This window comes from Vipera berus (genome assembly GCF_964194415.1).
Source record: "Vipera berus genome assembly, chromosome: 1".
NCBI lineage: Eukaryota > Metazoa > Chordata > Lepidosauria > Squamata > Viperidae > Vipera > Vipera berus.
This window is the reverse complement of record NC_138202.1, coordinates 219,186,815-219,211,799: the sequence shown is the minus strand read 5'-3', so window position 1 is coordinate 219,211,799 and position 24,985 is coordinate 219,186,815. Positions and strand designations below refer to the sequence as shown.

At 36.6% G+C, this 24,985-nt stretch overlaps 1 protein-coding gene across 1 annotated transcript in view; it reads right to left on the bottom strand.

Moving 5' to 3' along the window:
• The window catches only part of MBOAT2 (membrane bound glycerophospholipid O-acyltransferase 2), a 100,024-nt gene that overhangs the window by 11,680 nt on the left and 63,359 nt on the right, over nt 1-24,985 (bottom strand). Inside the window, exons 4-10 of the mRNA XM_081314094.1 lie at nt 22,674-22,769; nt 17,351-17,406; nt 14,689-14,743; nt 13,464-13,647; nt 4,226-4,418; nt 2,542-2,645; nt 71-135 (exon numbers count right to left, since the gene is read on the bottom strand). Coding sequence (XP_081170220.1) covers nt 71-135; nt 2,542-2,645; nt 4,226-4,418; nt 13,464-13,647; nt 14,689-14,743; nt 17,351-17,406; nt 22,674-22,769 — 753 coding nt within the window. The remainder of the gene's footprint in view (nt 1-70; nt 136-2,541; nt 2,646-4,225; nt 4,419-13,463; nt 13,648-14,688; nt 14,744-17,350; nt 17,407-22,673; nt 22,770-24,985) is intronic.

The following is a 24,985-nucleotide window of genomic DNA, read 5'->3' as shown; positions in this document are numbered from 1 at the left end:
TTGATTACAGTGGGATGTACATCAACCAACCAACCAACCAACCAACCAACCAACCAACCAACCAACGTACCTTTTGAGCCAAAGTGCTGTCTGAATATTCCAGTTATCAAGAAACATCTTGAAACTTGTTGAAAACTGTAATATGAATGCAACATTGTAAAAAAATAAATTGTATTATTTCAGAAAAGTAAGTATAAACTCTATATCCCAAAGAGATGGGCAACATAATTTACCAAGAGCCTTGGTGGAGCAGTGGGCTAATGCCGCCTTAAGTAACACCAGCTGCCTGCAATTAGTGCAGGTTCGCATCCCACCAGGCTCAAGGTTGACTCAGCCTTCCATCCTTCCGAGGTAGGTAAAATGAGGACCCAGATTGTTGGGGGCAATTAAGCTGACTTTGTAATAATGCCGCTTGGGGGTATGTGTGAAAGCCCTAATAAGCAGGCATATACATAGAATGAAGGCTACTGCTAAGCTTGTAAGCCACCCTGAGTCTTCGGAGAAGGGTGGGATATAAATGGAATTAAAAAAATACATAAATATTTCAGGGTCTTTGGCGGCTGCCTTAAGTCAAGTTTTTAAAACAATATTCTCAGAGTATTCTTTAGCAAGATTTACTAATACACAGGTGTCAAACTCGATCATGTCACATGATTGCATTCTTTCCAATAAGAGGTCACATTCATTCACATAGTATGTTGTATACTCTACATCAGGGGTGTCAAACTCACATCACATGACGTGTCACGACTTTTTTGCCATTGCTGGCAATGGGGTGGGCGCGGTTTTGCTATGATGCATCCAGCCCGCGGGCCAGCAGTTTGACACCCCTGCTCTATATAATATAGATTGTAATTACAGGTAATATATTAGGTCTGAAATCTTGTCTAGTGTAGGAAGGTGAAATATATAGTTGAGAAAACAATGAATAAAGGCTAGAGAAGGTGACTTTAGGTAGGACAGGATCTTGACTATTAATAACTCCTGAGAAGTCCATACATTAATTGTAACATCTGTTTCCAACAGATTGAAAAGGAAGGGGTTTCTTATCTCCTACAATAATAGCAAGTGTGCACATATAGTAAAGGGAGAATTTTCTTTTCTCCATTAATTTCAGTAAACATGTGGTGCTTGCTTATATTCTTGTTGAGCAAGTAAAATTTAAAACCAGAGAATTGGCCATACAATAAAAGAAAAGGAAATAATGCAAAATTTAGTTAGATTTGCATGGAACCACTGTTGCCTGAGACAAATTGAGAAGATGCTGACAAACAGAGAACTTGTGCTCTTTTAAGCAAGAGGTTTATGGTGACATCGGAAGAGGTACAAAGGTGGCAATGGCAGAATTTTCCTATTTTCACTGTGGTCACTGTGAAAATAGGTTCGGATCAAAACTATATTCTTGAAACTCTAACTTAAGCATTCTGAAAAGATTGATCTGACAAACCTGATTGGCACAAACAGATGTTAACTGGAAAGCATTTAGCCCCCAACTGCCACCTCACAGAAAAAAAGCATCTTCTATTATCTTGAAAGCATAACCATTTTATTACCTTTCGTTTTAATGCACCAGAAATATATTCAATTTTGTTGGAACAGATTAATACAACTATGCCTTTCTATAAAGATGTTCTCTCTCTCTCTCTCTCTGTATATATATGTATGTATGTATATATGTGTATATGTGTGTGTGTGTGTGTGTGTGTGTGTGTGTGTGTATCATTCTATTCATAAGATACAAGGAAAGGAGCAGAAAGATAAGAAGTATTATTTGTATTATTTATTTCTATTTATACACCACTCAGAGTCCCTCTGTGAGCAGGATGGATAGTTACTACTAAATGTTGGAAAGAAGGAAAGAAAGAAAGAGAGAGAGAGAGAGAGAGAGAGAGAGGGAGGGAGGGAGGGAGGGAGGGAGGGAGGAAGGAAGGAAGGAAGGAAGGAAGGAAGGAAGGAAGGAAAAAAAGAACTTGATGACAGGGAGCTGTAATGAACTCCTGGTCTCTTTTTTTAATACAGGTAGTCCTCAACCTATGACCACAATTGAGGTTAAAATTTCTATTGCTTAGTGAGACAGTTGTTATGTGAATTCTGCCCCATTTTATGACCTTTCTTGCCACAGCTGTTAAATGAATCACTGCGGTTGTTAAGTTAGTGACACGGTTATTACGTGAATCTTGCTTCACCATGGACTTTCCTTGTCAGAAGGTCACAAATGGTGATCATATGACCCATGGATGCTACAACCGTCATAAATATGAGTCAGTTGCCAAGCTTCTGAGTTTTCACGGGACCATGGGGATGCTGCAATGGTTGTAAATGTGAAAAATGGTCACAAGTCACTTTTTTCAGTACTGTTGTAACTTGGAATGTTCACTAAACAAACTGTTGTAAGTCAAGGACTACCTGTACATCGTTGCAATAAGGATAATGAAATTCTTGCTCATATTAAGTTCATTTTATTACTGTAACACATTACAACAAAGCAATACTATACACATTATGTAAATAATATCCCCATTTGGAAAGTGATGAACTAACCTCTATATGTAGAATTCGTAGATTTGAAATCAAATCCCAGTGTGGGACTCCATTTTTATCATAGCCTCTAAAGCCAAATCCAGCTGCATTATTAATTGCCTCTGCTGCAAAAAAAAAGTCAGGAATTGTAGAAAGCTATAAAAATATTACATATGGTAGCATTTCTTCTCACACAGAACTTTTAAAAAGTATATCTTGCAACTACTGTCGAAGCTATCACTAAACACCAAATACCAGCAAAACTCAATTTCTCACTATTTTCACAATATATAACACAAATTATTAAAAAGTACATTTCAAATTTAATGTTTTAAAAATAATGTAATTATTTTCCTAAATCTAAAGCCAGAGTAGAATCCACACTTACATATTTTATATCAGCTCTTCACCCCTCCCCCCCCAACTTTTTGAGCACCAGAGACTGGTTCCATGGAGAGTGGTTTTTCCGTGGACCAGAAGGGGCGTGGTTTCAAATGCTGACTGCATCCCCCACTGCTTGTTTGCGTGGCCCAGTGTCGGTTCACGGATCGGGGGTTGGGGACCCTTGTTTTATAGGATTCTCAGTACAATGTGGATGTTGGCAATATTTCATATTGAAAGTAAATTGTAAAACTATTAAAATAATTCTTTTCCTAAAAGTTACAATAATTGAAAGTGTTAAATCATATGATTCATATGACCACTGGATTTTTAAAAAGAGAAAATACCCTTTAAATAAATACTTGCCAATGTTTATCCAATAATAGGGTAGCATAGTTTTTTTTTTCTTTCTATGTTTTGCTACCCTAAGTACAAATACAGCAGATCTCATTCAACTATGGTAGTTATTTACAATGCCTGCTATGATGCTTCTGAGTCCTAATGGCCCTACTGCAAATATATATAATTATATTAAATAAATATATTTATTAAAATTGATTTGAAATTTAAATTATTTGTTAAATAATTAAAAATGTTAAAAGTTAATCATACACACACACACACACACACATATATATATATAATCCAGCAGCTCTTTTATTTCAAGAATTATACTGAAAATCTATTGCACAACATTGATTTAAAGATAGTAAGGGGGAATCAGATTAAGATACAGATAGCTGAAGAAAGCAGCAAGAACTACCAGGGTTGAACTTAAGTATGATCTATTATAGTCTTTGACTCATTTGCCATTCCACAAACTGGTTTAAAAATGGATTTCATAGTCAGCTATAAGGAATTTCTTGCAGTCTATTTAAAAGCCTATAAATTAAGATTATCAAAACAATTTAAGTAAACATTTTTGGAGTAAATTTAAATAAAACAAATACCACTTTTAATATTTCATTAACAATTAATTATTGGGTTACACCTAGATTAAAATGGAAATCATCATTTCCATCAAAGGTATCCAAGCAATCAACATAAAGAATGAATGGTATCATGAGCAATCTTTCCCTAAAATATTCTGCTTAGCTATCGCACTATCACAAATCATACTTTTATTTTTAAATCTGAGCTCAAAACACCTAATAAAACACTTTATTCACCATTAAAAAACTAATGCTTCTACAGTGTAAGAATTCCATTGGACATAGTTCTTCCTTGCCCCACAAGGGGGCACACTATTAAACTAATTCTTTCAGCCTTCTGTTATAAAACTTGTCAAAGGAACACTCCCTTCCCTTCCCCTCAATCCTCTTACCCAAAGTCCATGCAAAATAATACTTCGGCCTCGCAGCCATTAGTGACAGGTATAGGTAGACAATCTTTGTAGGAAACGATGCAGTTGCTCTGAATTGGTCATCAATGTTGTATTCTACAGGAAAAGTTTTGCTAACAGTCATATGAAATAATAAGGATAGTCCACACACTACAAGTTTCTGCGCCACAGCTATCTGAAACATGCAAGATATAAGACATTGTGAGCATCCTTTATACAGAAATCTTTTAAACATATTTATTTATAACTGATTTAACATATGAAGCATATTGCTCTTGCATGATTAAAATAAAATAAGACTTTCAGGGGTGGGTAATGATGGCCTTTTTACGACTTGTGGAGTTCAACTCCATCCTGGCTCAGGAATTCTGGCAGATGAAGTCCACAGGTCATAAAGGGGCCACCTCGGCTTTAAACCCTACCTGTCCAATATCAAATTAAAGGCAGGGAGGGTGAACTAATTGGCTAAAAAGAAAAAAGAGAACATTTATTGACTTGCAAGAGTGTCAAAGGAAAGAGACCAGGAGAAAAAGGGCCTGATGCTTTGGAAGACATGGCACTCAACTGTGTGCTAATAGAAATAATATAGCTTCCTTAGCTCTCTTCTAGATAAGCATATATCTAAAAACCTGGCACCAAGGAAGCTGGAAATAAATATAATCTTTAGCATCATAATTGCCATGATTAATGAGGCAGTTGTTTGCTTTCGGATTTTTTAAATTATTATTATTTCTAGTCTTAATGCAGGAGTCTGTTTTTAGAGGCCATTTTGGATTTCTTGTACATATTAGGGATCATAAAACTGACCTATTAGGGAATGAGGCATTCTGTTATTGAAATTGATTAGTTTTACATATTCCTTAATCATATCATAAAAGATAAAGCTAAGTAACATGCAACCAAAGATTATATTCTTCAACCTTTTACAAGACTACCTTACACCTTAAAAAAGAAGTTCTGAGCTATGAATATGATACAGAAAATATTTTATAGCCCATTATATATCAGCAATAGGTAATCATTTTAACCCATTTAATTTGGAATTATGTGACCATATATTAGCATTCAAAGTATAGCTTTAACTCCAATGTGGGTGATGTATAGCTTTTTGGAATTTTATTAGCATCCTGACACTGGTTCTTTATTGTTATTCTTTTTTACTCTTGCTACACTAGTTCATTTTGTTATTGTTGATATTTCTGCACACCTATGTAGGTTGTGATTTGGCTAATTACTGTATATGATTTTATCTCCTTGTCCTGTGCAAACAGCATGATGCAAATTTATGCATGTCTTGTCAAAAATAAATCTCAATTGCTTAGTCTGATTTAATGCTAAATACTGTATGTACACATAAAATTGTAAATCTCAGTATGTTTAACTAGCAGCTTGCAATATGGTCTCAGTTTCTATGTATTTGAAATATATTAAGAGAAGGTTGTGCGGCTTGGCTATATAACTGCAAAGAAAGCAATTTAAGAAAGAAACAAAAAACAACTATTCCCAACAGGGAGAAAAAAGCAAAACCTGAAAATGGTATTTATTGAAATGCTGAGAATCCTTAGTCTAAGAAGCCAAATAAACTTCAGCAGAGAATCTTTTTCAGAGGCAACAGAATACTTTGGAAAGAAAAACTCACTTCTCTGCCTCTGAAAAATGTTCTATCAAAATGCATTAGACTTTTTAAAGTAGTATAAAGAAATTGCTTTATGACAAGGCTAAGGTTTTGCTTTTCTCTCTCTTTCTTACAAATCAATCCGCAGATGTCCTTCTCATTTCGTACGTTTGCTTCTTTCAAAATTTCACACAATCATAAACTTTACTATAACACATAAGACTAATTATAGGAAGACAATAAAGTCATCAGAAAGGCCATGCATTAATATATCATACCTACATTTACTAGTCACAGAGGGAAATGAAATAGTATTTTAGAGTTTTAATACATTTAAGTTAAATAGGATATCAAATACCTCAGCATTTAAATTCCATGTTACTAAATTGTTATTTGCCTTCACCCACTCACCATTTAAACTGTAAGTACTGTATGTGTCAAAACTAGGGGATATTGATCAAAAACATACTCTATGTTGTTAGTAAGTCTTTTTATTTCTAGGTCTTAAGTATTAAGAATTGCAGTGTTTAAACAGAAACAATAATAAAATATGCTGTTCCATTTTTACTGGTAAATTCAGCAAAGAAAATAAAAGGGCCAACTGCAAATATACAAAACTATGACGTAACTGAAAGGATTTATAAATAGGTAATAAAATTCAACAGTATGCATAGAAAGAAAATTTTAAGAAAAGAACAAAAATTTATTTGGGGGTTAAGAAATCTATTTTGAACATAAGCTATTTTATCAGAGAGATGATTCAAATTATTAATTGACCCCAGAAGATACTTCAGTTAATTTATGAGAAGTCAAGATTGTGAGCCTTAATTTATAAGACAGTACTCATGGCAACAGAAATGCAAGAAGCATTTTAGATAATTTAAGTAAACAAGCAAGGTTCATTTAGAAGATAAGTTTTATTAGCAGGCTATATAGAATGTATATTTTGTTAATGTTTGTTTTGATTTGTTTAACAAAGCAAAGCAGTTCTGTAATTTCTCTACTGTAATTTCTGCTGGCTTAACATCACCCTTCCCTCAGATTCTAAATATACATTCTACTTGAAGAAGTTTTGCCTCTATACAGGGTTAATACATCCAATATATTTTTCTCAAGTAAAATATTGGATCAGAAAACAACTACAAGTAATAATTATAGCAATACAGTAAGCTAATAGATGCCCATATACAGTATATAACACACTCACATACAAGAAATAATTTTTCAGATTACAGTATTGAATCATTATGCCAATCCATTTGTTAGAAATTTTTAAATTACTTACAAAAATGTATCATTATATTTAGTATGCTGTATCATATACATTAAAAATATACCCGCCTGCTCTAAAAAGATATTTGCTTCCTGGTGGAGATAATTTAGGTGAGTAATCTCATAGAACAATAAAAGACTGTCTATATTGTTTTAATTTAAGAACAATAGTTCATAGAAAAACTCTACTTATTAAGCTCTACTTATTAAAGCTTACTTTTGTAACTCTAACTGCTCTTCCCATGAGAAACCCCAGAGCTGATATCCACGTATCTTTTCATTCGCTGAATTTACATTTCACTTCAGAAAAGAGAGCTCTAGATAGACTTTCCATGTTACCCTTTTAAAATATGGAAGTAGTTCACCTTCTGGTAGAATTAATATGTCCAATTTTCTCATTTTGGTTAGGATGCTGTAGGTTCCCAACCAAAAGATGTTTTTTTCTATGGTGGTCCTCATATTGTGAAATAAGCTCCCTCTGGGGGTAAGACTTGGATCATGAGTAAAAGCTACAGATGGCACAAAACATGCAGTCATATTTCTGATTAGATACTCCTGACATGTGAGAATAACTCCTATCTTTATAGTGCTGCATTGGCTACTAGATTTCCAGACCTAGTCAAAAGGGCTGGTTATTCAAGTCCTTTAAGCCAGGGCATTCATTGGGTTGTATTTACCAGACTTAAATCTGCCTGCTAAGTCTGGTTATTTACAGGGGGTCTTTTGCAAATCTCCTCTGTGAGGCACATGAGATGCGGATTGGGCACCAACTTTCTGTAGCAGTTCCCGTTCTAGGGAATACTCTTGTCCAAGAGAGACAGATGTTCCCAACACTACCAGCATTTCCCAAACAAGCCAAAAAAGCTTGTTCCAGCATCCATTTGGCTCGTCAGCTGATTTATTTATGGGCAACTGTGATTAAGTTTCTTTACTGTTTACTGATGCCATTATGTGTCTTAAATTTTCATTTTGACTCTCTAGTACCCTACCCAGAACTTGGGGAAATGGGCCATTAAATATTGTAAAATAAATAAAATAATATACATTTGCAGTTGGCTTGTTTTCATTTTTAATTGAATGCAAGAGGTCTACTCCCTTTTTCTTTTCTGTGTCAAGTACTATTACCTTTTGATTACAAAAATGAAGGGTTATATACAGTATATTTGGCAACAGGATACAAGAAACCTGTTTTTAGTCCCTGCTGAATTCATCCATAAGGTCCTGGGCAAGTAGTTATTTCATTTTCTTTGTAAGTAAGTTGAATAATAGTGTTGAACACAACAACGAATGTATCAAATACCTTATTTCTAATATACCATTATTTCAACTAGGTATGTCAATATTCAGTAATAAACTATTTATATGGAAGGGTTTTTTTTGTCTAGTTTAATTTTGAAAGTAAATTCTTGACTGTGCTAAGAACTAAAGTATTGCCAAGTTCTAATTCAAGAACTTCCACTTAAGTTGTTGGCTCCTATCATAGGCTAAATAAATGAAGCAATAACATGGTTCATAGTATGTAAAACCAGCCATTCCCAATGTAATGCACTCTCCAAATATTTTAACAATTCTCATAATTCATTTTCCTAGTTTGGAATTATAAGGATTGTAAGTTCAATAGATCTGGAGGGCAGCAAGTTGGGGAAGACTAGTGTACCATGTGGTATCTGCATTATAGTATTTCTTCTTCTAGAAATTAATTAAGTGATGTGTTTACATCAGGTGCCTAAAATTTTGCATCTCACTGAAATCAGCTGTAATACGATAACTAAGTCTTAGCTCACTGGATTTTAACTCAGGCTTTTAATGACTGAATTAACTAAATAATGTTTTAATTAAACCATTTCAATGCTTGGTTGCCTCCTCAGAAAATGCCATTAGTTCAGTAAAATCTTCCAAGTGTAATAAAGATTGTTGCGCTTGGATTCGTTAAATACTGATGATTAAACTGCAAGGATTCAAGAGCCAAAAATATTTCTATGAAGCCAGAAGCAAAAGAGATTTGTTCCATAGAAACATAGGAATATAAGAATAGCTGAAAGCTGTAAGAAGAAGAAACTTACGAAGATAGACAATAATTTCAGACAGTTGACACCACTTTGAGCACCAACAAATGATAGCTTGTAAAAAGGTATAATAGGAGTGAGATATTAAATAAGTCACTTTAAAATGTTGGCTAGGTTCAGTTAACATGCAATTAGCAAATAGACAGTGTTATTTTAAACTTGTATCATGCACCTAACAAAAGGAAAAGGGGCATTTGTTAATTTTATGTTACAGAAATGAAATTCAAACAACAACAAAAAGGAAGCTTATTAGATTAGGCAGAACACCGTTCTTTCAAATAGAGTTTCACCTTTGCTGATCCTCATAGTGCAAGAAATTTAAACTTAATCTAAAAACGTCTCACTGTATTCTTTGTTTTTAAAACCAGTATGAGAATCCAGCAAAAAAATACCCCACCCTATTTTAAACAAGCATTTCAGCAATACAAGGCAGAAGTGAAACATTTATATAACCATATAAAACTGCAAGTTGCAAAGAGAAAGTGCGGAAAATCAAGAGCTGCACCATTCAAAGTGTTTCCCCAAAGCACATATAATACGCTACAAAAGACAGCCAGGTTTCTCTTAATAACAAATGGGGAATATGTGAAGTGTCAAGAGCACACACGGTTTTGCTTAATGTCAGAAAGCTAATGCGGCATAAACAACAAAATATGTTAAGCAGATAAGCAGTACAATGGAAAAAAACTTACCTGTCCTGAGTAATTAAATCACATTTTGAAGTAGTGTTATTTATAGATCCTCACTGATAGATGCGCTTATTTATACATCAGAATTTTGTAGTAAGTCTTTATAGAGAGGAAGTAAACATCACCCAATTATCAATATTTGTTTATATTAGGAATAAAAAACCATTTTTATATTTGAAGTTGAACCTGGGAATGACGTTCTAAACTTCCTACATTTTTTTGGCTTCTGTGAGTTGAAACTGGTATTTGCCAATAAGTAAAACCAACATACCATCATCTCCACTTTTAATATAGGTTTGAAAGCAGCCAACCAATTTGTTTCGATATTGGCTGTAGGAAAGGTGAAAACAGAATCTTAATGCCATGAAAAGATTGTGAACAATCATATAGGGATTGTTCTGGTTCACAGCAGAGTATAGTGACACTTTCTGACTCAATATCCACGGAATGCATTAGTTACATCAGTTTGGAAAATTATTCTTGTTGTTTAAATCCTCTCTCTGTAGGGAAAGATGCAAACTTTCCCAAGGAATGAAGGGAAGAAGGAAAGATATTTTTATTGCCCCAAATCAGGATCAACCAAATGGGGGAGGAATTGTAAGTTTAAAAAAGAAGCAATTAAAATTGTTTTATCAGAAAAGTTATTGGAATGTATAAAGAAAAATAGAACCCTATAAAATCAAAATGAAAATCCCATCTAAACTTTAACAAAACAGCTATAAAGAGGCCATCTTGTTAAAATAACATGCAGAAAAACAGCATCCAAAACATTTTGGCTTGTATTAGTTTATCTATTATTATTTTGCATCCATATCTTAAATTCTATCAGCCACCTATTCCATAAGTGTTTATGAAATGGGTGGTTGTACCAGTTAATAAAATAAATAATAAAAATAAAATAAAATAATAAAATAAAATAAAATAATAAAATAAAATAAAATAATAAAATAAAATAAAATAAAATAAAATAAAATAAAATAAAATAAAATAAAATAAAATAAAATAAAATAAAATAGTGCTTCAGTTCTGCAACTGCAGAACATTGCAATTCTGTACATCATTTATTTGGAATAAATGCACTGATCATTTAGTCAAGAGTTATTTAATTACAAGTAAATATGATTGCATTAGAACATGTAAACTGCAACTTTTTGGGGGGAAAAATAAGTTCCCTTTATCATTCAAGTCAGGTACCGAAAGATTTGTGCACAGAGTAATCAGTTACACCCATTATGCTAAAATAAACTGTTATCTTCTTCAAAATACCAAGTAATTTTGATTAATATTTCATTATTTTTTTAAAAAAATTATTAGTAAATGTTAAAATAAAGCATTTTCTTAAAATAGCAGAGACTGAGTTGGATTTATCATTATAAGGGCTTGCAACACAAGACAATTTTTAATTAAAAAAAACTGTCCCATGGTAAACTTAATGCCTTGGACAGAAGTCCCAGAATTACAAGATGATAGATTTTAAGATATTACAAACAATATTTATTACATATCTACATGCATGAAATTCTTGCTGAAAATGAAATGCCGCTATATGAAACTGCTTTTAATTGCTTTTTACTTGAGAACATACATTTTTTGTTTAATGTAATAGATATTCAGTGTTATGATTAGTTTTTTGTTCTATAAAATGATTGTATACTTCAGCTTAAAGCAATGAGGCAGATGTGCATCTAATGCCTGTAACCACTGCCCACCTTACAGTGTATGAGGAAATGTTTACCAACAATTGCAGAATGTTTAGCAGTTTATGGTTCTGAAAATTAATACAACTGGCATTTATACTTATCAGCAATTACTAAACCCGTGTTTGCACATCACTATAAAACAACTTCTCTTCATCTTTGACTAAAAAATAATGGAAGGGGAATCCCTTAATGTTGCCTGATGATATTACTAACCAAAGTATGCAGCTAACAGAAAATAAATAAGCCAGACTAGCCTTCAGAAATGGCCCAAAGTGGGTAGAAAAGAACCTGAGAGAAGGAGGAGGGGGGAAGCTGGTAAGCATACAGGTGGACTTGAGAAGTTGTTGCTCAACACCATGAGAACCTAGAAAGGGGGGCGGGGGGACCCAGAAAGGTGATGAAAGGATGCTTGTTTTATTTTTATTTTATTTTATTTTTTAAAAAAAACTGTATCTAAAGAAGTAGTCATGCTCTCATCTTGTAAGGAAGCATCCAAGGCGTGGTGGCTCTTTTAAGAGAGGTGAAAGCCTATTTTCTGAGAGAAATCCCAACGGAAGGTCTCCATAAAAGCAAAGGAGAGGTAGAGCGAAGACTTCAGCTAAGAAAACCAAGTCAAATTTATAAATGCTAACTGGAGAGGAGAAAATCAGAGGAGACAAGTTTTTGATTTAAATGCAGATAGTCCTTGATTTACAACCGTAATTGAGCCTTGAATTACAGTGTTTATAAATTGTGCTGGCAGTCCACTGAGTCGTCATGAGACTGACCCAGTTTTGCTACATTTCTCTGTGGTGGTCATTAAGTGAATCACAGTGGTCATTCTGCAAATCCGTATTTGTTAAATGAACCCACTCTCTGCAGTGGGCATTTTTCCCCAGAAACAGGAAGTAAACAGCAGTTTCCAGCAAGAAATGTCATAAATTGTGGTCACATGAACATGGGATATTCTAAATAGCCTTAAATGCAGATCAGTTCCCAAGTGCCCAAAATATGATCATATGACCACAGAGGAGTTCCTTCCGTCAGAATATTGAATCCAGGTTGCTAGTACCTTTTTGGAGGGTCTATGATAACTTCAAATGATTGCTAAGTGGCTGGTCATAAATTGAGGTCTACCTGTATATATTTAATTAAACAAGTGGCTAATTAAGGTTTCAGATTTTGAGAGAAAAGTGTGATTTGGAGCAACTAGGATGTTTCAGATGATGGAAACAATTCAAGGTATTATTATTTTTTCCCTCTGGGAAGCTGAACCCAGAAAAAAAATCAAGATCTTTAAGAAGTTCCTGGCAGATATTGCATAAGAATCCATGTGCACTTCAAATCACATTTCTGCCTTTGAATCTGAAATGTTGCCCAGCCCTGTTAATTATTAATTAAATGAAGAACAAATAAGTAAGACATCTATTGTTTATATTTTATATCACGAGAGTGATTTTTAAATTCAACTCTGTAATATCTTTTGGTTCTTGTTTTAAAATTTAGTTACAGTTCAGTGGGATATCTAAGATGCCTTAGAAAGACTACCAGGAAAGAAAAGTCTACAAAATTAAGGCAATACTTATTGCATGGAAATCAAATACCAGCAAAAATTAGAGAAATAAAAACAACTTGCCTTGGTTTTTACTGATAATTTGGATGGCAGTATGTGGAATGATATAAATGCAAGTCCCACGTTTTCTACAACCCACAAGATCCGAAAGTAAGTATCTATGGAGAATATTGATCTTTAGATGCTTGATTACTGAAGAGAGAACTATGGGATTTATAAAAATGATCCAGATACAGTTTCAGAGTTATGCCTGTGAAAAATGCAGAATGCAAAGTAGACTTCCCATGCAAACACAACAGCACCGTTGCAATAACAATGGATCTTACATTTGGGGAGGGGTCCGTTTCTTCATATTTTATTTCTTCTTTCCCATTTGCTTCCGACTGTGTCAGTTGATATGATCTGCCTTCAATGAAAGTAATATAGTCTTTATAAGAGCATAATGGGCCTGCCAGGATACCCATGAAATTACAGTTGTAACTTAAATATTCCAGTAGACTTGGCATGTGTCTGTAATTCAAAGACAAGCAACTGGTGAGATTGTATGTCTATTTTAGTAACAAGAACTCTACTACAGAATAATATCAATACCATGTGGTGATTGGTTATAGATGAACTGTCTAGCTGACAGTAAACTTCGTAGATAAAACAGTTGGGACTCAAAACTAGTTGATTAGTGGTTTATTAAGGGTCCTGTGCCACTCAAAAGATCAATCTTTATGCAGCTCTCATAAAGATTGCTGAATTAAACAACCTCGATCAGATTTAGCCAATGGCAGTTATGGTTCAGTAATTTGAAGGGACAGTTTTTTCCTTCTTGGACATAATAGGCACAGCATGGGACGTGATTCATTAGGCAATCTGATTTCTCCTTAATGGAGAAAATCCAGGAAGTCAGACTAATTCAGTAGCATGCTACCAGAAATTTACTTCAATAAAACAGGGACATGGAAGCCAGACTCCAACAACAAAATGCAAATTGATCTTTCTTCAGTGTTAATACAGGTAGCCCTTGACTTGGTTTAGTGACCATTAGAAGTTACAATGGCACAAAAAAGCGATTTACAACCAGTCCTTTCTCTTTTGACTGTCAAAGCATCCTCCCACTCACATAATCAAAATGGCATGTATTTACGATGCTTGCAGTGTCCCAGGGTTATGTTATCGACATTTGCAACCTTCCCAGCCTGCTCACAACAAGCTTAGTCAAGGGAAACCAGATTTGCTTAACAACCATGTGATTCACTTAAAAACGGCAGTGATCTGCTTAACAACTGCCTTGCTTAACAACAAAAATTCTGGTCTCGGTTGTGGTCATAAGCTGATGACTACTTGTAGCACACTAATAATATATTTTAGTTTGCTTTTATGCTGCTTTGTTTAGTTTGGCCCAAAGCACTTACCGTGGCTTTCTTCGTATTACTGTAAAAAGGCAGAAAGCACCCAAATGCACAGAATCTAAATGCCTCTAACTCCTGCAAAGCTGCTGAAAGGCTGACTGACAGATGGAATCTGAGGCAGCCGTTGACACTAAAATAGAGAAGTGCTTACCTCACGGCTAAGCATCGCTGTGAGGGCGAGAGTTCTTCCTCCTTTCGGAACATTCCTGTGCATGAGCAAGAAAGAAAAGGGTAACCCGTTGGGCTGCTGCTGCAAGAACCACAGTCACATTTGAGTTAGGATAGTTCTTTCTTCTTCTTCCTTTTTGGTAGGGTAGTCATGAAGAGAAGTAAAGGCAATCTGAGGCCAAACAATAAAAGAGCAACCGATGCTAGCAGAGATTTGAGAAGACACTTTACCAGCATTCTAATCCTCTTTGTGATTAAGCTAGGATGGGCAGATTGGAACAGAGTTATGAGTCTAGATTTCCTAATCAGATTATTACATCCAGATGATTTTGAGGGTTCAGAATTTTGATTCACTATAGAGGAAAAAAGCCATTCTGTCCGTGTGCAGAAGCCACTGAATCATCAGGCTATTTTCTTCAAGGTCTAAATACTATTTAAAAGGTTGGCATTATTCCTTGCTTTCATGTTCAGTTCAAGCAAGCTAATCAGAACATGCCACTGCTACAGATCATAGCCAAGACTAAGTCTGAACCATGATTGCTTCCATAATCTGTTTTAAAATGACAAGCTAGGCTAAGTCAAAATATCATGCAAAAGTGCCATTTCTTGTACCTTTGGATCAGAAAGACTATGATAAATAATTAACTGAAACAAAACAATCTCAAACTCCTAGTTTACGTTGCTGTCTCACCTGAACTAATCATATGCAATTTTAAACATGTTATAACTTGAAGCTTGACAGCCAGTTTGGTGTAGTGGTTAAGGCATCAAGCTAAAAACAGGAAGCTAAGTCCTACTCCCACCTTAAGCAAAACAAGCTGGGTGATCTTGGGCCAGTCACTTTCTCTCAGCCCTAGGAAGGAGTCAATGGCAAATCATTTTGAAAAAACTTGCAAAAAAACCTGCAGGACCTGTCCAGGCAGTTTCCAAGAATCAGAAGGTGAAACAACGCATACAATTGAAAAAGTAAACTGAGATTGATCTAAAAACAGTGAGTAGAGCCAACATATATGGCTCCGTATAATCAGATGACTGAAGCGCAGTGGTTCCTATGGTTAGGATGCTGGTTTGACAATTTGTAAGCCCACGTTCAAAGTCAGAGTGAGCTCCTGTCATTCACTCCAGCTCCTGCTCACCTAGCAGTTTGAAAGCATGCAAACACAAGTATTTTATTTTTTTTATTTTTTTTATTTTAATCCCATTTATATCCCGCCCTTCTCCAAAGACTCAGGGCGGCTTACACTCTAAGCGCAAATCAATGTGCTTAGCAATAGCCTTCATTCTATGTATATGCCTGCTTATTAGGGCTTTCGCCCTAAGCAGCATTATTACAAAGTCAGCTTAATTGCCCCCAACAATCTGGGTCCTCATTTTACCTACCTCGGAAGGATGGAAGGCTGAGTCAACCTTGAGCCTGGTGGGATGCGAACCTGCACTAATTGCAGGCAGCTGGTGTTACTTAAGGAGGCATTAGCCCATTGCTCCACCAAGGCTCTTGGTACCACTTCGGTGGGCTCATTAATGGGGACATGAAAGGAGCCTCCCGTTGGGTGACCCCCCAGGCAATGGTTATGTCATTGGTTAATCCTTTCACCGCAAAAACGCTTTGGTGCTTCCGACATGGCAGTATAGTATCAGATGACTACTAACAAGGAGCAAAGAGTCATGAATATCCTAACTCTCTGCTACTATCTAATGATTGTCCAGATTTTTGCAGTAATTAATAGCTTTAAATGGCAAGAGACTACACTATTATACGGCTGTGGAAATCTGAAAAATTATTTGGATGAAATGATTCAGATTTCATGAGAGCACAGCAACTTCCTGTTAAAAAACCCCAAATTCTTAAGCTTTCTGCATAAGATTTAAGAAAGGGGATACATCTACTATAAGAAATCCACTTATTTAATGTTAATTGCAATTTGGAAGACTGCCATTGCTGCCTCTAATATTTCAGGGAGGGAGGGAAGAAGGATGCAATCATGAGGCCGACATAATGCAAACCATGATTAAAGTTATATTCTAATGCAGCCATTATCTCTGATTATTTACAAATAAAGCCAACTAACTTTCCTGGTCTAAAAGCAATCTCTTTTTAGATCTTCAGTTCTCAAAACTAAATAGCTAATTATAGTTATTTATTTGGACTCATAGTATTTTCCTAACTCTACACAATTTTTACTACTTATTTTTTGCAACTTGTGGCTTACTTTTATTTTCATTTACAATGCTTTTATATTCTATAGACATTTGATATGTAAATTTCCTTGAGTGTTAAATTGAAAAAAAGTTGACATTATTGACTTAATAAATTAATACAGCAATACAACTTGCCCATTTTGAAAATTAATAATTATACAGGAAAGCAAAAAACTAAGTAGAAATATTTGTTTAATGAAATCATTACAAATATCAGTTTTGTCAATAAAATTCCACTGGCTTTATAAGAAAAAATATATCATCTCTTCAACTGATTGAATATCTGGTATATGGATAGAAAATAAAGGGTTTTTCAAGACTGCAAGGTTAAAAGTTTAGCTGGCCAGAACACATTGTTCTACCTGCAAATTTTTTTAAAAAAATCTCCTCCCCAATTTGTGTTAAAAATTTAAAGAAGGAAGTCTTTTCTCACCCCCAAATCTTACCATCATGAATTTCGTATGCCAAACTTGTAATTTTCTGTGTAATTATCATCATTGGGCTGTAACAAAGATGGAGAAAGGACAGGAAATTTAGATTTCTTTTATAAAACAGTACTTCTCTATGGCAAGGTGATGCTGCATGAGACAGAATAGTTATGAGTCTTTTTAATATATATACATATATACATACATACACATAGGCTCAAGCAGAAAGAAACAAAGCAACTAATGGCATTTACACTGACAGGAAATGATATATTTTCAAAAGGTTTATAGCTGATTTGCTTGAGAAGTCACAGAGCCTGTTCAGAAAATGAAGACATTTCAGCTCAATTATTCCTCCCTCCATAAAGGAAGAAGCTTCCATCCTTCCTTTGTCACAAAGCATTACTTTATTGTGAACCAAATGTCAAATGACGTTTCAGATGGGGATATCCTGATTTGAGGACAAAATTCGTCACAAATTAAAAACAGGACATTTTAAGCCCTTTCCTTCAGGCACAAAAAGCAGAGGAGAAAGAGAAGCTTGACTTTCAGACATGCTTGTTCTCATTATGTAAGCATTCAGCTACATGCATGTGCACCATTCCCCACCATTGCTACCTCTCTTTGACAAATGTTTCAGATTTAAAATCTAAAGATTTTGCCAAATTTTCTAAAAAAAAATTTTAAAAAAGCATTCCCAAAATAACAAAATGTCAAACAGGAATAATACAGTATCATTAAGCAGACAGAGAGATAACAGAAAAAAATAGCATTGACCCCTCTAAATAATGGACCAGTAAAATTTAGCTTCATTTCAATTGCACATACACTTGCTCCATAAATATTAAAACATAATCAATCTTGCCCCTTCATGGATAACTGCCTTGTCGTGGCGAAGGGGCTTGCATAATTCAATGAAGCTATGAGCTATGCCGTGCAGGGCCACCCAAGACAGACAGGTCATAGCAGAGAGTTGACAAAACGTGATCCACTGGAGAAGGAAATGGCAACCCACTCCAGTATCTTTACCATGAAAACCCCATGGACAGTAACAAAAGGCAAAAAGATATGACGCTGGAAGATGAGCCTCTCAGATAGAAAGGCGTTCAATATGCTACTGGGGAAGAGCAGAGGGCTAGTACTAGTAGCGCCAGAAAGAATGAAGTGACTGGGCCAAAGCCGAAAGGACGCTCAGCTGTGGATGTATCTGGTGGTGAAAGGAAAGTCCGATGCTGTAAAGATTTTTTCTCCATAGGAACCTGGAATGTAAGATCCATGAATCAAGGAAAGCTGGACGTGGTCAAACAAGAGATGACAAGACTGAACATCGACATCTTAGGAATCAGCAAACTAAAATGGGTGAATTTAATTCAGATGACCATCAGGTATACTACTGCGGGCAAGAATCCCTCAGAAGAAATGGAGTAGCCTTCATAGTCAATAAAAGAGTAGGAAAAGCAACACTGGGATACAATCCCCAAAATGACAGAATGATCTCAGTTTGAATCCAAGGCAAACCATTCAATATCACAGTAGTCCAAGTCTATGCCCCAACCACCAGTGCTGAAGAGGATGAAATTGACCGGTTCTATGAAGCACTACAGCACCTTATAGAACTAACACCCAAAAATGATGTCCTTATCATCATGGGGGATTGGAATGCTAAAGGAGGAAGCCAAAAGATAACTGGAATAACAGGCAAGTTTGACCTGAGAGTATAAAATGAAGCAGGGCACAGGCTGACAGAATTTTGTCAAGAGAATACGATGGTCATAGCAAACACTCTTTTCCCACAACCCAAGAGACAGCTCTACACATGGATATCACCAGACGGTCAACACAGAAATCAGATTGACTATGTGCTCTGCAGCCAAAGATGGAGAAGCTCTATACAGTCAGTAAAAATAAGACCAGGAGCTCACTGGCTCAGACCATGAGCTTCTCGTTGCAAAGTTTAGGCTTAAACTGAAGAAAGTAGGGAAAAGCACTAGGCCACTCAGGTATGAACTAAATCATATCCCTGATGAATATACAGTAGAGGTGACAAATAGATTTAAGGAATTAGATCTGATAGAGTGCCTGAAGAACTATGGACAGAGGTTCGCAACATTGTACAACAGGTAGCAACCAAAACCATCCCAAAGAAAAAGAAATGCAAGAAAGCAAAATGGCTGTCTGAGGAAGCTTTGCAAATAGCTGAGGAAAGGAGGGAAGCGAAAGGCAAGGGAGAAAAAGAAAGATACGCCCAATTAAATGCAGAATTCCAAAGAATAGCTAGAAGAGATAAGAATGCCTTCTTAAATGAACAATGCAAAGAAATAGAAGAAAACAATAGAATAGGGAGAACCAGAGATCTTTTCAAGAAAATTGAAGAGATGAAAGGAACGTTTCATGCAAAAATGGGCATGATAAAGGACCAAAATGGCAGGGACCTAATAGAGGCAGAAGAGATTAAGAAGAGGTGGCAAAATTACACAGAAAAACTGTACAAGAACGAGCTTAACGTCCCTAATAACCACGATGAGGTGGTCACTGACCTCGAGCCAGACATCCTAGAATGTGAAGTGAAGTGGGCCTTAGGAAAACTGAGCAACAACAAAGCTAGTGGAAGTGACAGTATTCCAGCTGAGCTATTCAAAATCTTAAAAGACGATGCACTAAAAGTTCTACACTCAATTTGCCAGCAAATTTGGAAAACTTGGATTGGAAAAGATCAGTTTACATTCCAATTCCAAAGAAAGGCAGTGCCAAAGAATGTTCAAACTATCGCACCATTGCACTCATTTCTCATGCTAGTAAAGTTATGCTTAAAATCCTACAAGCTAGACTCCAGCAGTATGTGGCTCAAGAACTACCAGAAGTACAGGCAGGATTTCGAAGAGGCAGAGGAACTAGAGATCAAATTGCCAGCATACACTGGATCATGGAGAAAGCCAGAAGAAGAATCTACTTCTCCTTCATTGACTATGCTAAAGCATTTGATTGTGTGGATCACAACAAATTGTGGCAAGTTCTTAAAGAGATGGGAGTACCAGACCATCTTATTTGTCTCTTGAGAAACCTATATGCGGGTCAAGAAGCAACAGTGAGAACTGGACACAGAACCACTGATTGGTTCAAAATTGGGAAAGGAGTCCGGCAAGGCTGTATACTGTCGCCCTGCTTGTTTAACTTATATGCAGAGCACATCATGAGAAAGGCAGGGCTAGATGAATCAAAAGTTGGAATTAAGATTGCCGGGAGAAATATCAACAACCTAAGATATGCAGATGATAACACTCTAATGGCAGAAAGTGGAGAGTACAAAACTTGGGTTGAAACTTAACATTAAGAAAACCAAGATCATGGCATCCGGCCCTCTCAATTCCTGGCAAACAGATGGGGAAGAAATGGAGGTAGTGACAGATTTTATTTTCCTGGGCTCCAAGATCACCGCAGAAGGGGACTGCAGCCAAGAAATTAATGGACGCTTGTTCCTCGGGAGGAAAGCCATGGCAAATCTAGACAGCACACTAAAAAGCAGAGACATCACCCTGCCAAGAAAAGTGTGTATAGTCAAGGCTATGGTCTTCCCAGTTGGAATGTATGGCTGTGAAAGTTGAACCATAAGAAAGGCTGAGCACCAAAGAATTGAGGCCTTTGAACTATGGTGCTGGAGAAGACTCCTGCGAGCCCCTTGGACTGCAAGGCAATCAAACCGGTCAGTCCTAGAGATCAAACCTGACTGCTCTTTAGAAGGCCAGATCCTGAAGTTGAAACTCAAATACTTTGGCCACCTAATGAGAAGGAAGGACTCACTGGAGAAGAGCCTAATGCTGGGAAAGATTGAGGGCAAGAGAAGAAGGGGACGACAGAGAATGAGGTGGCTGGATGGAGTCACTGAAGCAGTAGGCGTGAGCTTAAATGGACTTCAGAAGATGGTAGAGGACAGGAAGGCCTGGAGGAACGTTGTCCATGGGGTCGCGGTGGTTCGGACACAACTTCGCAACTAAGAACAAAAAAAAAAAACCCAACCTTGAAAAATTGAACCATCAGTCCGCAGGGAGTACTTTGCCATTTCTACATCACACAGAAGATTTTCTTTTAGACCCACACATAATGGTAATAGCAGAGAAAGCAATGTGACAGAAATTCAGCAGTACCCTAGAGAATGCTGTTTCCCAATTAAATAACTCAAAAGTAGAGAAATGAAGACACATTCTTGCAATATAAACAATTTCTTCTAAAAGTAACTTTGGTGTCTTGTTCCAAGAGAATTGTAGGAAAATAGGCAAGATTTATCAGCTTTCATACACTTCCCCAGTACAAAAAAGATTAATTTGTGACCTCAAATACAAAACCAAGCTTTTAAAAGGAGGGAAGGGGAAGCTAGGGAAAAGGAACTGCAGAAAGGAAGTCTCTCAATGTTCATGATTGCACTGGACGTTTCCAGAGACATATAAAGATTTTTAAAGTCTCTATGTTTTGCCAGATGCAATAAGGTACAGGTAGTCCTGGACTTACGATTGATCGCTTAACAAAATTTGTAGTTATGACTGACTTGAAAGAACTTACTTACACTCATCCTCAGTGTTATGACCGATACACTATCCACACAGTTACATCATTGCATTTTCGGTGCTTGGCAAGCAGCTCACATTTATGACCAGTTGCAGCATTCTGCACTCATGTGAGATAGTGTTTTGTGGATGTTTTGCCATTTTCTAGCAAAAATGGCAAAACAACATCCATTGGATAAGCTGGATTCAGACTTACAATGCAATGATTACAATGACATGCTTAATGACCATCATAAAAACAGTTGTAAAATTGAGTCTGGTCATCTGAGTCTGGTGACTCAGTTTAAGACCACAAAGACTTATGACCAAAATTCTATTTTAAACTGTGGTCATAAGTCAAGAACTGGCTATACATTTTAATCAGGAGATGACACAAGTGGTTTGATCTGAATTCCTCCTGTCCATCCAACATCAGCTGGATCCCCTGGATGGACTTTTAGCACACAGAGAAATCATTTTCACAAACATCCTATTTCAGATATAGTTCTATTCTGAGCTATAAGGAGCTAGATAGGAAATTGTGATAGGGCAGCCTTCATCATATGTATGTATGTATGTACACACACACACATTTTCCCATATTATGTCTGAGTTATATTACCTCATACTCTTCTGTTGCAATAAACAAACAGGTAAAGAGTTCTAAAATGCACACATTCTGATTTTTAAAAATTCTGAAATTTTCAGACATATATGAAATCTCAAGTAAATTATACTTAATTCAGACTTAACTACATCTAGCTACAGAAATAATTGCAAGTACTGAAAATAGTTATCCTTACCCAGAAAAATCAGCAGAATATTGTCCATAGTCAAATATATAAACTCTAGAAATTTGGCACACAGTGAGGTATCCCAAAGCAAAAACAAAACAATATCTGGAAAAGAAAAAAAGTCATTGGGTTATCTCTCATACTGCCTATAGGCATTAACATAAGTTTAATTTGTTTTTAGGATAAGTGTTTGAAAGAATAATGTAGTCTGACACCTTATATCATAAGCACAGTGTTTTCCCAAATGTGCTCATACTGTCAACTGGTTCACATTTCTAATCCTTTTATTTATACACACACACACACACACACACACACACACACACACACAACCTGTGACTCACTGGGTCTCCTTTCAGATATTTCCTCACCTAAACAGAGACACAGAATGACCACAGACAGCAAAAAAGCACCTTTATTGTCATTACTTTTAATTAAAGCTGCTTTGCAAAAAAAAAAAGCGGCACTGCACTGTGAAAAAAGTTAACCTAATAATGTATAAAAAAATGCTTTCGCAAATTATTCAGTATTTTACCACTTGTTACAAGTTCTGCATGGATCTATCATTACACTACACTATTTTAAAATTTAAAGATATTATACACTATGCATACACTGGATCCTGAAATCAGAAAGCCAAGACCAAGTTGCCACCATGAGGCTTTCTCACTACAGCCTGAAAGCTCAGAGGACCTTCTGGAATGACATATATAGTGAGGAAATGATATCCTGTACAATTTGCCCCATGGCAGTGACAAGCGATACAGGTAGTCCTCGACTTACAACAGTTCATTTAGTGATCGTTCAAAGTTACAACAGCACTGGGGAAAAAAAGACTTATGACTGGTTTCTTACATGACCGTTACAGCATCTCCATGGTTATGTGATCAATATTCAGCCGCTTGGCAACTGGCTTATATTTATGGCGGCTGCAATGTCCTGCGGTCATGTGATCACCTTTTGTGACCTTCGGACAGGCAAAGTCAATGGGGAAGAGAGATTCACTTTACAACCGTGTTCAGTGGCGTAGCGTGGGTTGTCAGCACCCGGGGCAAGGCAACTGGAAGCGGAAATAGAGGGGCGGGCAGTGACGTCACGGCACTGCTGAAAAGATGCGCCCCGCAGCGGCGTAGACTTTCCAAGAAGATTCGCGCGCATGCGGGATGCTTCCGGGTCCCTCTCGAGGGCGGCTGGGCGGGGCTCCGACCTGCAAGAGCCGCTGCATTCAAGCTCGCACGTGAGCCCCACTAAATAAAGCCACGCATGCGCACGAAGCTAGGCCAGCCGGCCGGCGGGTCCGTCTTCGCTCGGCCAAGCCTGCCGGGGCGCCTGCGGGGCGTTTGCGGTTGGCCTGAGCCTGGGCGGAGAGTTGGCCGCTTCTATTTATTTTATTCAGTTTATGTGGCCGCCCATCTCACCTGCCGGACTCATTTCGCTTTGCAAGAAAGAGCAGCTCGAGAGCGGAGCCAAGCCAACTCTGTGCAGCCCTTGGGGCTCCCTGAGCAGCTCAGTGTGAGCGCGCCCCCCCCAGATGTTGCGCCCGGTGCGGCCGGCCCCCCCTGCACCCCCCACGCTGCCCCACTGACCGTGTTACTAACTTAGCAACTGCAGTGATTCACTTAACATCTGTGGCAAGAAAGACCGTAAAATGAGGCAAAATTCACTTAACAAATGTTTCGCTTAGCAACAGAAATGTTGGGCTCAGTTGTGGTTGTAAAGTTGAGAACTACCTATACAAGTTAGGACTCTCTGTATCACCTCGCAGTAAGATTTAAGATGAGGCTGTGGCTGTAAGTCAGAGTACTTAAATGGGATTAAATTTCTCTTATACCCAAATAATAAGCATTCAGAGTTGCAGTCTGCATATTTGAAACTTCTATAAAATAATGGTTTTACAGAAATCTTATTAATCCATATAATCCCCCCAAAATCCATACAAATACCGCCTTTCAGCAAATTAAAAAGATAAATTTCTCTTTCTTTTTCTAATATGTGGGCAGGTAATTCTGCATTAAATAGCATTTATGAACTTTTCGAGCAAACGTGCATTTGCTCAGCAAGGACAATTTTTTTTCATATCCTTTCTTTTCCGATGAACGTTTGAAGCATTTTGCACTAGAACACATGCCTGTTATGTTATTTTATTACCATGAACAAATGATAATGACGGAATAACCACCCATGTAAGTTGTTTTAACTGCACAGAAATCAACTGACATTTCCCCTACACTTGTACATTCAGTCCATACATATCTTATTCCTCAGCATTTAGTTCTGCTGTACTTCCCCGGGGGTATTGTCAGAAATGGGAAACAGAAGCA